We start from the raw sequence: 16,707 nt of genomic DNA on the forward strand, positions 1-16,707 counted from the left end.
CTCTGCCATTGAAGTCAAAGTAGTCATGTAGGGATGTCACTCCTGTTACTTACAGATTTTTGCTGAATTTTTTCATTATTCTAGGCAGTGCATCAGCACGGTAGTTAGCACTACTGCTTCATGCATCGAGCATCCTGTGCCTGTTAACTATGTGGATTTTGCCCTTTTTCCCTGCTTGTTTGGCTTTTCCTCCAGGTTCTCCAGTTTTCTTGCTACATCCCTACAAGATATGCTGGTTAGGTAATTGGCGACTCTGAATTTGACCCTGTGTAAGTTTGAGGCTACGTCAACACTACTATGTTTTTGTTTAAAAATGCAGACATTAGTCTCCATTTTTGCCTTTCATTCACAGTACCCATCGTTTATAACCTTTGGGGAAAAAAAAAGACTTCTGAAAATGCTGGCTCAGCATTGCAACACGGATGGGAGAGAACATAGACTTTTGAAAACATGGCAAAGATTTATTCTTTGCTTGTTACGTGACACATCCCTGATTGGATACCACTTATTACAGCATGTTATTCCCTGATTGGTCACCCTTCAAGGAAGAAAACCATTTTCCAACATAGCAGACACAGAGTTCCTTTCTATGGCACATGTTGTGTTGCTTACTTGAGTGTATCTAAGTTGTGTTTTGTACAGTTTGAATGCTGCATATATGCACAAAAGGCAAATAATTTACCAGTTGCTACAGTTTTGAGATAAATCAGTGGCTGGTGGCATTCCCATCCCTTCAACGATTTTTCCACAGATGCACACATGCCCAGTGTAGGTAGGTAGATAGATAGATAGATAGATACTTTATTAATCCCAATGGGAAATTCACATTCTTCAGCAGCAGCATACTGATACAATAAATAATATTAAATTAAAGAATGATAATAATGCAGGTGAAAAACAGACAATAACTATGTATAATGTTAAATGTTAACGTTTACCCCCCCTGGTGGAATTAAAGAGTCGCATAGTTTGGGGGAGGAACGATCTCCTCAATCTGTCAGTGGAGCAGGACAGTGACAGCAGTCTGTCGCTGAAGCTGCTCTTCTGTCTGGAGATGATACTATTAAGTGGATGCAGTGGATTCTCCATAATTGATAGGAGCCTGCTGAGCGCCCTTCGCTCTGCCACAGATGTTAAACTGTCCAGCTCCATGCCAACAATAGAGCTTGCCTTCCTCACCAGTTTGTCCAGGCGTGAGGCGTCTTTCCTCTTAATGCTGCCTCCCCAGCACACCACTGCGTAGAAGAGGGCGCTCGCCACAACTGTCTGATAGAACATCTGCAGCATCTTATTGCAGATGTTGAAGGACGCCAGCCTTCTAAGGTAGTATAACCGGCTCTGTCCTTTCTTGCACAGCGCATCAGTATTGGCAGTCCAGTCTAATTTATCATCCAGCTGCACTCCCAGATATTTATAGGTCTGCACCATCTGCACACAGTCACTTTTGATGATCACTGGGTCTATGAGGGGCCTGGGCCTCCTAAAAATCCACCACCAGCTCCTTGGTTTTGCTGGTGTTCAGGTGTAGGTGGTTTGAGTCGCACCATTTAACAAAGTCATTGATTAGGTCCCTATACTCCTCCTCCAGCCCATTCCTGATGCAGCCCACGATAGCAGTGTCATCAGCGAACTTTTGCACATGGCAGGACTCCGAGTTGTATTGGAAGTCTGATGTATATAGGCTGAACAGGACCGGAGAAAGTACAGTCCCCTGTGGTGTGTAGGTGAACGTCTATGTCATATTCATTTTCATTCGTGTGGACAGAGATGCTTTTTCAAACAATGTGAAAACCCGGGTTTGGGCCAAGTTATTTTTTGTGTGTAAACAGCATTTTTAAATGTAAACGCTGTAGTGCAGACGCAGCCTAGTTGTTAATGATTGTGTGAGTGAACATATGAAGAACATGTGAAATGCTCTGTCCAGTGCTGTCTCCTGCCTTAAGTTCAGTGCTTCCAGGGTAGGCTCTCGTTGGCCACAACACTGAGTTAGATTTAGCCAGTTTAAGAATGTTGCTGTTCTTCTTATTATTACTATTATTATAAAACTTTGTTATCTTAACATATCCATCCATCCATCCATTTTCCAACCCGCTGAATCCGAACACGGGGTCATGGGGGTCTGCTGGAGCCAATCCCAGCCAACACAGGGCACAAGGCAGGAACCAATCCTGGGCAGGGTGCCAACCCACCGCAGTATCTTAACATATACTTTCCTAAAATGAATTCTTCAGTGGGTGGCAAAATTTAGTCAGACTGGTACAACATTAAACAGAAAATCTCCAGGCCGTCCTCAGACTATACGAACGACTGAAAATTTCCAAGCTGTAAGGGCATCAGTTTTGCAGTCTCCTAGATGTTCAGCACGCATACATGCTTCTGCCTTAGGCATTTCCAACATGTCTTTGAGGAGGATTTTTGCATGAGGACCTTAATTTCCATCCATACAAAATGATAGTCGTGCAGGAACTCACTGAGAGAGACTGGGAGAGCCATAGAGAGCTGTCCCCAAACATTCTACAAACTGTTCATCGAGATGCCATCGTCATATGCAGCGACGAGGCACATTTCTTTTTGAATGGTTGCATAAATAAGTAAAACTTTCACTATTGGGCTGAAACCAACCCTTGAGAACTTCATCAGAGACCCCTGCACAGTGAGCGTGTTACAGTTTGGTGTGCCGTTGCAGAATTTGGCATTGTAGGCCCTTACTTTTTTGAGGAGGGGGAGCAGCGGTCCCCATCACTTCAGAACGTTACATTGAACTTTTTGCGGACCCAGCTGGAAGGAATGAACAAGTTGGATGCCTGGCTCCAACAGGATGGAACAACGGCTCATATGGAGATCCATGCAAGTTTTGCAGGAGATGTTTCTGGGTAATCTGATCTCACCCGATCTTGCTCTGCGCGATTTCTTCTTGTGGGGCTATCACAAGTCGAAACTATACACACACTAACCTCAAAACCTTGAAGCCCCCAAGAACGCTATTCACCACGAAATAGCCTCTACTCCCCTTGAAATGGGCGAACGAGTCATGCAAGCGTTCAGAAAGAGTGTATCACTAATGATGGCCACCACATTGAAGACATAATTTTTAAAAAACAGAGTGAAAAAAAATCTATTTTGTAACCCTTTTCTTGTGCCATAATGAAATTTGTTTTATCTTGTAGAGTTTTTGTAGAATTAACGTTTGAATTGTGGTACTTCTTTTTTCCTCACCCTGTTTTATAATTGACTGAGAACTGTTCCTAAAGTTCTGAATGCTGTCTTTCTCCACTTCATGAGACAAGTTCATGAGACAAGGAAAGCTTTGTATTTCACTTTAAAACTTTATATTCTTCACATTGCTTTACATACTTAACACTGCATCTTGTTTAATGTTCCCTTTAAAAGTGGTCCTTCATCCATCTTGTGTCTAAAATATGTTTTGTATTGGCACATTTTACTGTATGTCCAGTTTCATTTGAACATTATAGTGTTGCTGCTCTTTTTACCACACTGAAACATCTCAGGAAGCTGAACGAAAATGCACACTTTTGAGTTTTGTTCCCTCTCACAGCTTACTTGATTGTTATAGAATGTTCCCTAGATTTGAGTAAGATGTAAAAGTGATATTTTTAATTTTAGAGTGTAACAAATCAATCGTTACAGTAATGAGTGAAATATTTTATGTGGTGCTTTTTAAAACTTGTCAGAAAGGTCACCCTGTTGACAGTCCCTAAATAGTTGTAGGGGGATTTATTGAGTTCAACTGCATTCCATGTGTCATGAGTTTTCACAAGAATATAGTGCACTATTGTAATTTTATTCCTCTTTCTCAGCACGATCACTGCAGGAGTTTGCTGTTGTCCTGAAAAACCTAGAAGATGAGCGGACACGAATGGTAAGTTTGTAAGGAGATCAATGTATGAAATAAAGGAATTTCAGAGAGATTTTAAGTTCCTTTACTTTCCTCCTTCATTAGTGATTATACACATGCAAAGGAAAAGTCACTTACATGGGCCCCAATTCATAGTTTTTTATTTTAAAAGTTTCATGTTCATTTGAGTTCTTCACATTTTCATGAAAGGCTTAGCCAGTTTCTGGTGGCATTTCATTTTGCGTGGTGTATATTAGTTAGCAAGTACACAGTAGGAAGTTCAGTGAACTGTGACAAAGACAAATGTTCAATTGCTAAACATTTCATTTTGTATCTTTCATTGTGTGCACTGCAAACAAAGTGCTCTCAAAAGAAATCCGCATTACAGTATAAGGTGTTCAATAGCAGAAAAAGCAAGAAGAGCCAACTGTACAAAGAAGAGTACAGAAAGAGGATTTTGATCAGAATAAGATGTCGTACTCTCTGTCTTATTGATGTGTAGTGTGTGAAACCTGAAAATCGGCTAATTAGTTTCAAAAGTGTGAAAATCTCTGTGACTAGACCTGCACTCTAATTGTTGCATTCTGCAGGGATTTCACTGCTCAGAAATGACATGATCTAATCCCTAAATTGATTTTCACTCATTCAGAAAACAGCATTGGATCATTTAATTTCTCAGTTCTCTATAAAGTTAAATATGCATAGTCTTAGTGTGACATTAGATGATAGTGATAGCTGGGTTTTTAACAAAAAAAGACAAAGCTAGGTGTCTTGTGTATCTGTTTTTTTGTGTCTGAAACTTTGATTTTTAATATGCTTATGGTGGACATGTACAGTAAAGACTTGTGTCATCTCTGAACTGGTTAAATATGGAAGGTGAGATATAACTATAATTGCTCATTTGAAGTTGTGTTGTATTCATGATGTTCTGAGTTTATGATTATTCTCACTGTTTTTAGCTGACCTCACTTTACAGGATTATGCTCTCAATTCAGTCTGTTGCACAGAATGTTTAACAAGGATTGTGGGATGTGGTGAGGTACATGTAGGTCGTTGATCATCTTTGCTCTCTCATCTGACACTGACTTCCGCAGCACTAAAAATGTTTTCTCAAGCTGTTCCCTGGAATCAGAACTACCAGAAATAAGAAGTTTAAGTCAACAGTGTATACATTTGAACAAGGGGAGAAGTGAAACATGGAAGTGTATGCTGTTCCCCGTGTAGTCAAATTATAAATGTATTGCTGGATCAATGATAAAATAACAAATACACAAAACACAGAATCACTGTGGAAGGATCTGTATTTCTAAGTTTAACTTAAAGCTTTTTCTTTTCTTTGGGAAAACAGTGAAAATAAATTATAGAGTGGGTAGTAAGAAGGGAAGCTATGCCTTAAAAAACTACTTGCTTTACCCTGCTTGTGGTGAATGTGACTGATGGTTATAAGTTCTGCAGAAACACATTTATACAACTGTAAAGTGCAAGGCTCTTGCAAGTACCCATGCTGTCTGGCTTTTGCCCACAATTGTGATCTTGATTTCCTTTTTGACCTCAGAGTTTGTAAATTCATGGACTTTTGCTATATTTGATTTTTTTTTTTCTTTCTTTTTGGCCCAGTCACTTTAATGGTGGAGTTTACATATTCTCCGTTTTCTCCAGGTACTCTGATTTCTTCCAGATCTCAAAAATGGGCATGTCATGTAAACTGGTGACTGTATAATGGCATGATGTTAGTATTTGTACTGTGCAGTGGGCTGGTCACTCGCCCAGAGCTGAATCCTGTTTTACACCCAGTGCGTTTGGGATAGGCCTTGGTGCCAAGTGACTTTAAAATGATATAAGCAGAATTAAAATATAGTATTTTTAAATTGTGACAAAGTAGTGTGCTTTATAAAATGCTCTTATCTCGTTCCCTGATAGAGCAAGATTAGACTGAAGGTATTTGCACCAGTTTGAGCTTTTTGGATTTCTTTTCAGATTGAAAATGCCACTGATGTTTTGATTGCACCATTGGAGCGATTCCGCAAGGAACAGATTGGGGCAGCAAAGGTAAGCAGAGATTTCTGTCGTATGTCTTGCGTCATAGAAAGGAGAAGAGCAAAAACGAACAAAACACATTTTTATTTGAATTGAAGTTCTCCTGTTGTATTTTAAAATTAGTTGTAATTTGTCAAGCAGTTCAGTGCCCATCACTCATGTATACACATAACATAAAATATTCTCAAACCTGCATGCTCCTATTTTATGTAAGTCTTAGGAGATGTGGGGGGAAAATCCGTGGAAATCCTGCAAAATCTACGTGAACAACAACAAGGCATAGGATTTGGACCCAGGAAGCTGGATCTGTGAGCCATCCGCTGCCTGTTGGGTGTTGTGATTTTTATAACTTGTTTTTTGATTTTTTAAAATTGAATTTTACTAGAATTAGTTTAGTTTCTTAGCTTAGTTCTCCTTTATACAGAGGAAATATATATATAGGGTTAGGATTAGAGACCCAACACTCTTAACGCTTTTGTTGTTATATCTGGGGATTTCAATCATGTCAACATTTCCTCCCACTTGACTGGTCCCACACAGTGTGTTGACTGTCCCACAAGGGAAAACATAACACTGGACTTGTGTTATGCCAACATTAATGAGGTTTACAGTGCTTCTGCAATACCATCACTTGGTAAATCAGACCACAATCTGATTTGTCTGTGGCCAGTATACACACCCTGTGTAATGAGGTAGCCTGTAACTTCTGACCATTCAGGAAGTAGACACCTGAGGTCAGAGATTCTCTTAGGGACTGCTTTGAATATATAGATTGGATAGGCTGACAAGTTGGTGAAGAAAGCTGGCTTGGTGCTGGGCAGGACTGTGAACTCACTGGCGATTGTGGTGGAAAAGTGCATGGGGAGGAAGGTCTAGGCCATCCTTCACAGTAGCAGTCACCCTCTCCATAACATTTTGGAAAGTCAGAGAAGTAAACTTAGCAGTCGTCTTCTCTCACTGCGGTGTAAAACAGAATGCTTTAGAAGATCATTTGTTCCTACTGCTGTGAGATTTTATAACTCGAGTGTCAACATGAGTGATTCATAACCTGGTCACCACTGTTTGTTCTATCTATCTATCTATCTATCTATCTATCTATCTATCTATCTATCTATCTATCTATCTATCTGTCTGTCTGTCTGTCTGTCTGTCTGTCTGTCTGTCTGTCTGTCTGTCTGTCTGTCTGTCTGTCTGTCTGTTGTGCCTCCTCTCTATGCATAAGCCTCTCTGTGTTTGTCTGTCTCTCTGTCTGTTTCTGTCAGTCATAGTGCCAGGGACCAGGGTACATCATTTTGTTCTCTGTTTCAAGTTTGGATACTTTCCCATTGTCCTCTCTTGGTTCTCCAACTTTCTCCTAAAATATTCAGATTAGATTAACTGACAGCTCAGTATTGATCTTGCATGACTGGGCTTGGCGTCTGCTTTACTGCTGCTGTTTGGTGGCCACCAGTTCCATATAACCCAGTGATGGCAAATAGCCGGATGGCTGTGTATGTCCATGTATCTGCTATAAATAAGGATAGTCTTGTTGTGCCCCAAAAATGCAAATCAAACTGAAAGACACCAGAAGAGTCCTCACACAGACTCACAACAGCAAACACATAAGCGCCATCCTGCTCTGCCTTCACTGGCTGTAAATGGCCTTGCTCTGGACTACATCGCCTTGCTCCTGTCCACCCACGAAGGTTCTTTCTTTCTTTCTTTCTTTCTTTCTTTCTTTCTTTCTTTCTTTCTTTCTTTCTTTCTTTCTTTCTGTCTGTCTGTCTGTCTGTCTGTCTGTCTGTCTGTCTGTCTGTCTGTCTGTCTGTCTGTCTGTCTGTCTGTCTGTCTAATTTATTGCCATTCCCCTCTACTCACTAGTTCACTCGCACACTGTGCTGTCCTTCTCGTCTGTACCATGCTGTAGCCGCCCTGTGCAACTCCTGTGCCCCAGCACCTTCCACACTCAAACCTGTCTCTCGTGATACTTCCACCATTTTCTCGGGACTTCCTCCTCCTTTCGCTCAGATGTTTCATTTGTACAGTTCACTACACCTTCAGAAAGCATAGTGCTCAATAGCTGTCCAGCCACATCGCCCTCTGCATCTACAGCCACAAAAAAAAAATGAAAATGCCACCCTGAGTAGATGTAGATGCTCTACAGTTGGCAAAATCATTTCACATGGAAATGGATAATGTCCACTTATATGTTATTTAATGTAACGTTGTATACATATGATGTGTAAATGTTCAGTACAAGGAGTTATACTCGGGTCTAGAGCCAGAAAGAGCATCTTATGAGCAAGGTTTGGAGCCTCGTTCTCCATGACCGCAAACTGGAATACGTAAGTGGCTTCAGAAAATAGGTGGATGGGGTGATGACATTTTATTAATTGTAATAATTGAAAGTTGAGGAAATGGGCTGAATACCAGTCAAATATGTCCTTCCGCAATAGCACAGAGAAACAGGTGGCTGTTGGGTCAAGTTAAATTTTGAACAAATATTAGGAAATATTTATTCACACAAATCACTCTTCTTTCATTGGAAAAGTTAATTATTGTTACCCAATGAAGCACCTTGCAAACATTCAAATCTCAAATATTTTGTAAATTGTAAATGAATCAATATCCACAAGCTATGTTCAAAACTGGTGTGTTTTTTATACCCACAAAAATCTGTTTTTATTTGCTTCTTAAGGTTCAACACAATATAAATGTGTCAGGCTGTAGATATTTTACATATAAGGCATTCAACAGATGCTCTCCACTGATAAAGTATGTGGTGGCTGACCAATTAGACTAACCTGCCTCTGCTGCAATTGAACACAAAATCATAATAATTGTAATATATCCAGATTGTATAAGTCACTTTAGAAAGCATGTTTTCACCAGATTAACAACTTCTATTTGACTATTGCCATTGTAAGACTTTATTGGGAAAACAATAGGACTATACTGCCAGAAATTTGGTTTGAGCATAGCAAGAATTTGTAAAAGACAAAAGGCCTATCTATCCCAGAGGAGCCTGGATTTCCCGCAGGTTAATGCAGTTTATTCAGAATATAGCCAGGCTTTGAAGAGGCTGCTAAAACTTTAGTAAGATTTCCAAAGGGCTGTGTAATCATGACGCTTGATTAGAGTCAGATCTCTGGTTGCAGCAGTTTGAACCAGCTGTGGATGTCCGTACATACCAAGGAGACAGTAATCCAAATACACGGTAGGAAAAACATGGCAAAGAACATCTCAAAAGAATATGTTAAAACTAATTAATAGTACAGGTTACAAATATTCCCATCGTTCCTACCTTCTTTTTAACTAGTAGCTCCATTCATTATAGTAAAGTCTTATACACAATCCTACAGGTTGCATATATCCAAATCAGTCGTCTAGTTGTATGAACTTCAGATGCATGCTGAAAAAATCATAACCTAAATACTTAACTTAGGACCTCAGGGTAGTTTGTTTAATTTAGCACTCATAAATGTACAGATAATACTTTCACATTTTTCTCTTTTGGGTTAAATAATGTTCATTTTTATTTAGCTCCATCAAAGTCAGTATTTAGTCTTGGTTTTGAAGAATGGTGAAAGACTACAATTATATATTTATTTTCAAATATCACTTGAGACTAATTTATGAATAGTATGTAGCTTCTTATATTTTAAATTCTAGGAGAAAGGCTAATAATGAGAATTGTATTGCCAATGAAAAACAAGACTTCAAACTGTACAGTGTGTTTATTTATATTATACACCTAATGGGATTCTCTAATGAGAGTGCTTGTCTGCAGCAAAATTATTTAAAAGCAAATACAGCGGATAAAAACACCGCATGGGGCTCACCTGTGAAATATGAAATGTTGTTTAACAGCACCATCTAGTGGAACAACAGAGAATGGCTCGCAAAAGTTTATTGTCCTAAGGAGTAAATCTAGTAATGTTAGATTTAATCTCTAGAGCAGGGGTTCTTAACCTAAGGTCCATGGACCACTAGGGGGTCCATAGATGGTTTTCAGGGGGTCAGGGAGGGTCAGGTAAAAATTAACATTTATATTCACTGTATAGCCTGGTACTGTAGATTTAGAGTATATGTAGTAGTAGTAGTAGTAGTAGTAGTAGATGATCTGTTTTAATTTGCAAAACAGGATTGTAGTTCGTAATTATGAGTAGCCATTACTTTTTGCATAAAAAAGGAGTGTTTTTTTAGATTGTTTACTTTAAAGTTTAATAATACTTTGTGTATGTCATATATATATGAGATGAGACAATCAAATCTTGATAAATAAAGTACATTATATTCATTGCATGCAAAGTTGTGTTTATGTGAATATTTCTGGGGAAGGGGGATCATAGCTTTCATCAGACTCTTAAAGGGGTCCGTGACTCAAAAAAGGTTAAGAATCACTGCTCTAGAGGTATTCATCAGCATAATATTTTTGTTTCTTCCTTTTAGGAAGCAAGAAAGAAGTATGAAAAAGAGACAGAAAAGTACTGCAGTGTCATAGAAAAGCATTTGAATCTGTCATCAAAGAAGAAAGAATCCCAGCTTCAGGAGGTAATTTGAATGGCACCTCATGTTATATAGTGCGGTCCCATTAAATATGTAATGTTCTGCAATATTCTTATGCAAGTTTTTTTTTTTTCATATATTCTATTAATTTGGGGAGTGTCTTGTGTCTGAATGTTCCATTTAATCATGAGATGCATGAGTCAATTGCCTGTTAACTCATCACTTGTATTGTAAACCTTGCAGGCAGACAGCCAAGTGGATCATGTTCGGCAGCATTTTTATGAAGTGTCACTGGAATATGTGTTCAAAGTGCAAGAAGTACAGGAGAGGAAGATGTTTGAATTTGTTGAGCCTGTAGGTACACACTTTCCCTGGGTATTTAAATGTGTATTTCTGTTCATTTAAATATTCTTAAAAGTCCAGACACATTTCAGGATATCTTTATAACAGTGCTTTAACCTACTCAAGATCTCTTATCTATTACAGTAATAGATGAAACACACACAGTATACAGTATGTAACAACTGAAAACATGGTGATGGTTATGTATTTACTTCCAAGTCTATTAAAGTGCAGCTGACAACATATTTAAACACTGTACTGTATTAGAAGGTGAAGATAAAGATCACAAAGTGTTGCTATATTTTGTGTCTTAAATATACAGTAGGAACTAAATTGGGCAATAACACTGTACATTTAGTCATACTGCTCGTTTTCATATAACTACTTGTAAGATGACCCAAAAAGTAGAAAAGTTAATATTGATAATAACATCAAAAATAAGTCTGATGTGCAATGCTATTAAATTATAATTGTACACATATTTTAGGATGTGTTAAATGTGTATGTTATAAGTATGTAATACTGATCTTTTTATTTGTATTAAAATGAACTGCATGGCAAATGTGCATACTGCTATCTTTGCTAAGGGTCACTTTTAGAAAATATGAATTAGCTAGTTAAATGGAAGAAGCAACACTGGATTTAGATCCATCACTACATTGGGCGGAGTGGTGGCTCTGAGGCTAAGGATCTGCGCTGGTATCCAAAAGGTTGCCGGTTTGAATCCCCGTCACTGCCAAAAAGAGATCCTACTCTGCTGGGCCCTTGAGCAAGGCCCTTAACCTGTAATTGCTCCAGGGGCGCTGTACAATGGCTGACCCTGCGCTCTGACCCCAAGGGGTATGCGAAAACTAACAAGTTCCTAATACAAGAAATTGTATAAGGCGAAATAAAGAACAAAGTCACTGTTTTGATTAGAATATGGTGACATTTAAATTATAAGCTGTTCATTATCAGATTTTAAGGGTTCGCTAGATCTTTGAGAGTGTCACTATGGCCACTTGCACAGTATTTGTCACTGAAAAAGATTATCAGTAGTGATGAACACTTTGCTTTGAATTTATTGAAATCATGGAAATGTTCGGGAACTTCAATGAACTCTTCAAAATTCACTGAAGTCAAAGGGGAAGGAGGAACTGAACTAGTTTTGAGAAGATTATAATAGTGCAATGGTCTTTTAAGTGTCCTTGAGGGCCAGGGAAGCCTCTTCCAACTATGCAGGACCAATTGTAGTGAACAAAAATGTGATCTGAGCTGTGAGTCAGCTGTGCTCAACACTGCGCCACTGTGCCTTAAACAACAAAAGAGGTAGGAGGAACAAATACCAAAAACAAAATGCAACAAATGTCCACAAAGTAGCAATAAGTATTTGCACTCATAAAGTTCCAGTCTTAGGGAAGATATTTGCCGTACCACAAAGCAGTGCCTACGACTGGCTTGTTCCATTGTTTGAAGTTGCAGCTCTAGGTGTAGCCCAAACATCTTTTTCTTTCCTGTGTATCTATGCAGATGCTTTACACTTTTTTTGTTCTATCAAGAAGATGAAGCACCTAGTAAACAGTATTAAATCTTTCAGTGTTAATTTTTCACAGGGTCTAATATTAGCATTCAAGGGGAGAGGGGTGCTTGTTTTGAGATTGTAGCTGGGCAAATGGCTAATTATACATGTAAATTATGCATGCAGTGCTTTGCTGCTGCTGGCTAGGGCACAGAGACCACTGTATACTCAATATAGTCTGTTAATGCACCCCTCAAATTAAAATACTGCTAGCTTTTTTTATGCATGTGGTATAGAAATCCAGCTAGAGCATTGATCGGGTTGTGACATTGTGAATGAGTGAAGGAGATCAGCAGCGATCTTACTGGAGGCATTTGTGGAAGTTTTGCACATGGCTGCTACAGCTCTGTGATATCACACTGGCCTCATGAAGCATCATGGGGCTTTCAGAAAAAATGTTTTCCTTAACTGGGCACATGACGACCTTCTAGGACAATATTCTGCTAACAAGGTCATGCATAAACACAGCAGATTCACGGCAAAAATACTTTGGCTAATTTCATTGATCCCTAGTTATCAGTAGAAGAGATGTAAGTAGTAACTGGTACAGCTTGTTGATATCATAAACTTTAAGTAGAGCCCTTCAATACAGGGAATACCATTATACTTGATTTACAGTGGGATTCAGAAAGTATTTAGATACCTTCCCTTTTTTCAAAAATTACTCTGTTGTAGCCTTGTGCTAAAATCATTTAAATTGATTCCCCCCCCCCCAATTCAAGCAACTTAATACATTTAGAGTGACAAAGTGAAAACAGGATTTTAGAAATGTTTACATATTTATTAAAAATAACAAAACTGAAATATCCTGTTGATACGTGCATTTACCCCCTGTATTGAATTATGTGGATTCAGAGGGTGAGGTTCTTTTTTATTTTATATTATAAGGTAGTTATACTACATAAAGTGCCCTGAACAATTTCAACAGCATAAAGTTTTACAAAAATATGCAAATAATTTAGAAGGGGTTTATGTGGATAAAATTCTTTGAATTAATATGTTTGTCTATTTAATTGTTTTTGTTTTATTTTAGCTACTGGCATTTTTACAAGGGCTCTTCACTTTCTATCACCATGGGTATGAACTGGCTAAAGACTTCAGTCACTTCAAGACTGAGTTGACCATCAGTATCCAGAATGTAAGTTTTTCTCACTACATTACATTTTTTTGGACTTGGGCAATGTGTGACCTCTTTTGAGATACATTAAAATGATGAACTTAACAGTATGCCAAATATCCTGAGTTCATCTCAGATGCTATGTAAAGTCTCCATCTTCCTCTTTATGTTAATATGGGGTTGACATGAAGGTCAAGTTAATCGGTGATTATAAATTGTCACTTCTCTGAGTGTCAGTGTGACTTTGTTCATGACTGGGCTCTGTTTATTGCCTTACGCTCAGTGCTGCTGGGATAGGCTCTGGAACAGTGGAACTATAAATTGGATTAAGTAGGCATGAGAATGAGGTGAACTTTCTTGCTACACCTTTTTATAACATGTTATTTGCATTTCCTGACTCAGATGGTTGTTCTATGCAGTGTTTCTTCATTTGATGTAAGGTGCAAGAAAAATTTTTCTGACCACTTGCTTCAACTTGTGATGACCACAGAGTATATTGTTATATGTGGCTATGAAGCTTTAATCTTTCATTTAACCACAAGGAACCAAATCATACATTGTGATAAAAAAGGTCTTAATCAGCTTACCATGCCCTCTGTAAAGCATGAGAGGTGGTTCTTAAAAAATAAATACAATTTTTGCTTGGATTTCATTATCCCTTTAAGAAGTAGGCCTGTTATGTTTATGCTGTTATTATTATTATTATTATTATTACAGGTCGAGTATCCCTAATCTGAAATTCCAAAATCTGAAACCTTTTGACTGCCGACATGATACCATAAGTGGAAAATCTAACACCCAGGGTGTTCTTTTGTAAAACTTTGCTTGGACTTGAGCGTGAAAATATGCATACACCAAAAAGTGGATGTGAATGACATATATGAAGATTCTAAACTGATCAGTTCCTTCAGAGAGGGATGGGGTTTTAAGTGGGGGGAAAGTCCCCCCATGTATCTTAGAGCACTACAAAGCAACAACACACAATCGATGATCTGGCGCTGCCCCCTGAAGCATCCAGTGACGCTAAGCAACGAAACATAGTTGATGAACTTTGTACTTCGTGAAGTGACACATAACACCTGCGGGGCAGACAAAAGTGCTGCATGGCACCTTTAAAATTGCAGATGACTTTTGCAATAATGGAATGTCACTGCTTACAGTTAGCAAAAGCAGCTTCATTCTCGCTAGGTGGCCTTATTGCAATACGAGTTTAGTAAAGTGCTCCGATTTCATTAGGAGAACCACACACTGCTGCAGATTGCTTTTATATTGGCAAAAACGTGTAATGTTTTATGTATGTACACCCACACCATATGAAACCTGAATGTAGTGCCTCATTGGTCTTTTAATGACTTCCAGTACAAGTGCATGACTGAATAAATAATGGCTGAGATATTCCTGGCCTATCAGCCAGTTCCCTGAGAAGTGACAACAGGTAGTTGATATAAACTGACAAAAACAAAAAAAAGGTCTTCAGTGTAAATCTACAGCATTGACCCTCTTTTAAGGGAACTGTAATGGAGTATGTACATTATTTTCATCACTTTTGAGGCATAATTTGTTTGAACCATGTACAATGTTCAACTGCTGTATTTTTGTCTGTAACAGACCCCTTTAGTGAACTGTGCAAACATTTAAATTAACCAAGGCATGCTGTCGTTCCTGACTTGTGTTGTACATAGTGCTTTGCAAACTGGAGTGTAGTGACACATCATGATCTGACCTCAAAGTGGGCACCCCTGTTCTCCGCAATATTGCATGTATTTAGCACTAAGTCAGCCTCCCAACCCCCCTTTTCTTTTATATATATATATATATATATATATATAAAATGAGTGCTCAACAATCCAATCCAGTTTGAATTCTAATGTATTTTATACTGCATTGTATGGAGTGAGAAAAACCCGACAGAATAGTGAGTACTGCATGTACCCAAGAAGGCAACTTCTTAACCACATCTTCTATGAGTTTCACCAAACTTTTCTTTATCCACTTCACACTTTTTTCCTGTGCAGGGCAGCTTCTCTTTTAAACTTGCCGCTAGTCCCATTTCTCTGAGCAATTACAGGGTCAGCTTGTATGGTGCCGCTGTTCTGCTTGCGGCTATTTCTGTGCACAATCGTAGCTGAAATAAAAAAGGATTCAGTGCCTAAGAATACCCCACTTGTTACTACTTTATTGCCAACAAATATCGAGAAATGAAAAATACATGTCAGTTAATTTTCTTTCTTATGTTGTGTCACCGAATTTCAATCCAATCTTTCAAGTCATTTTTGAGATTTTGGGGTGTTTAGTTTTTCTATGTGGTGGTGGTGGTGGGGTACTTCTGAATATTGATAAATTGAAATGCCCTTTCTTAGCAGACATCTATTGACCTAAATGAACCATCCTGGGAAAAAAAAATGTTTTTTTTTTTTTTTTGTTTTGTTTTTTTGTAACTGTGTGTAAGAGTCAGTCAACTTGGCATTTTATATATCATATGTACAGTGCATCCGGAAAATATTAACAGTGCATCACTTTTTCCACATTTTGTTATGTTACAGCCTTATTCCAAAATGGATTAAATTCATTTTTTTCCTCAGAATTCTACACACAACACCCCATAATGACAATGTGAAAAAAGTTTACTTGAGGTTTTTGCAAATTTATTAAAAATAAAAAAACTGAGAAATCCCATGTACATAAGTATTCACAGCCTTTGCTCAATACTTTGTCAATGCACCATTGGCAGCAATTACAGCCTCAAGTCTTGTTGAATATGATGCCACAAGCTTGGCACACCTATCCTTGGCCAGTTTCGCCCATTCCTTTTTGCAGCACCTCTCAAGCTCCATCAGGTTGGATGGGAAGCGTCGGTGCACAGCCATTTTAAGATCTCTCCAGAGATGTTCAATTGGATTCAAGTCTGGGCTCTGGCTGGGCCACTCAGGGACATTCACAGAGTTGTCCTGAAGCCACTCCTTTGATATCTTGGCTGTGTGCTTAGGGTCGTTGTCCTGCTGAAAGATGAACCATCGCCCCAGTCTGAGGTCAAGAGAGCTCTGGAGCAGGTTTTCATCCAGGATGTCTCTGTACATTGCTGCAGTCATCTTTCCCTTTATCCTGACTAGTCTCCCAGTCCCTGCCGCTGAAAAACATCCCCACAGCATGATGCTGCCACCACCATGCTTCACTGTAGGAATGGAATTGGCCTGGTGATGAGCGGTGCCTGGTTTCATCCAAATGTGACGCCCGGCATTCACACCAAAGAGTTCAATCTTTGTCTCATCAGACCAGAGAATTTTCTTTCTCATGGTCTGAGAGTCCTTC

The 16,707-nt window shown here is 38.7% G+C and overlaps 1 protein-coding gene across 5 annotated transcripts in view; it reads left to right on the forward strand.

The window, feature by feature from the left end:
• The window catches only part of LOC114660226 (rho GTPase-activating protein 26-like), a 254,418-nt gene that overhangs the window by 117,792 nt on the left and 119,919 nt on the right, over positions 1-16,707 (forward strand). For all 5 annotated transcript variants that reach the window (XM_028812773.2, XM_028812772.2, XM_028812771.2 and 2 more), the window contains exons 3-7: positions 3,819-3,880; positions 5,834-5,905; positions 10,325-10,426; positions 10,625-10,735; positions 13,315-13,419. In XM_028812773.2, coding sequence (XP_028668606.1) covers positions 3,819-3,880; positions 5,834-5,905; positions 10,325-10,426; positions 10,625-10,735; positions 13,315-13,419 — 452 coding nt within the window. The remainder of the gene's footprint in view (positions 1-3,818; positions 3,881-5,833; positions 5,906-10,324; positions 10,427-10,624; positions 10,736-13,314; positions 13,420-16,707) is intronic.

This window comes from Erpetoichthys calabaricus, chromosome 11 (genome assembly GCF_900747795.2).
Source record: "Erpetoichthys calabaricus chromosome 11, fErpCal1.3, whole genome shotgun sequence".
NCBI classification, from domain to species: domain Eukaryota; kingdom Metazoa; phylum Chordata; class Cladistia; order Polypteriformes; family Polypteridae; genus Erpetoichthys; species Erpetoichthys calabaricus.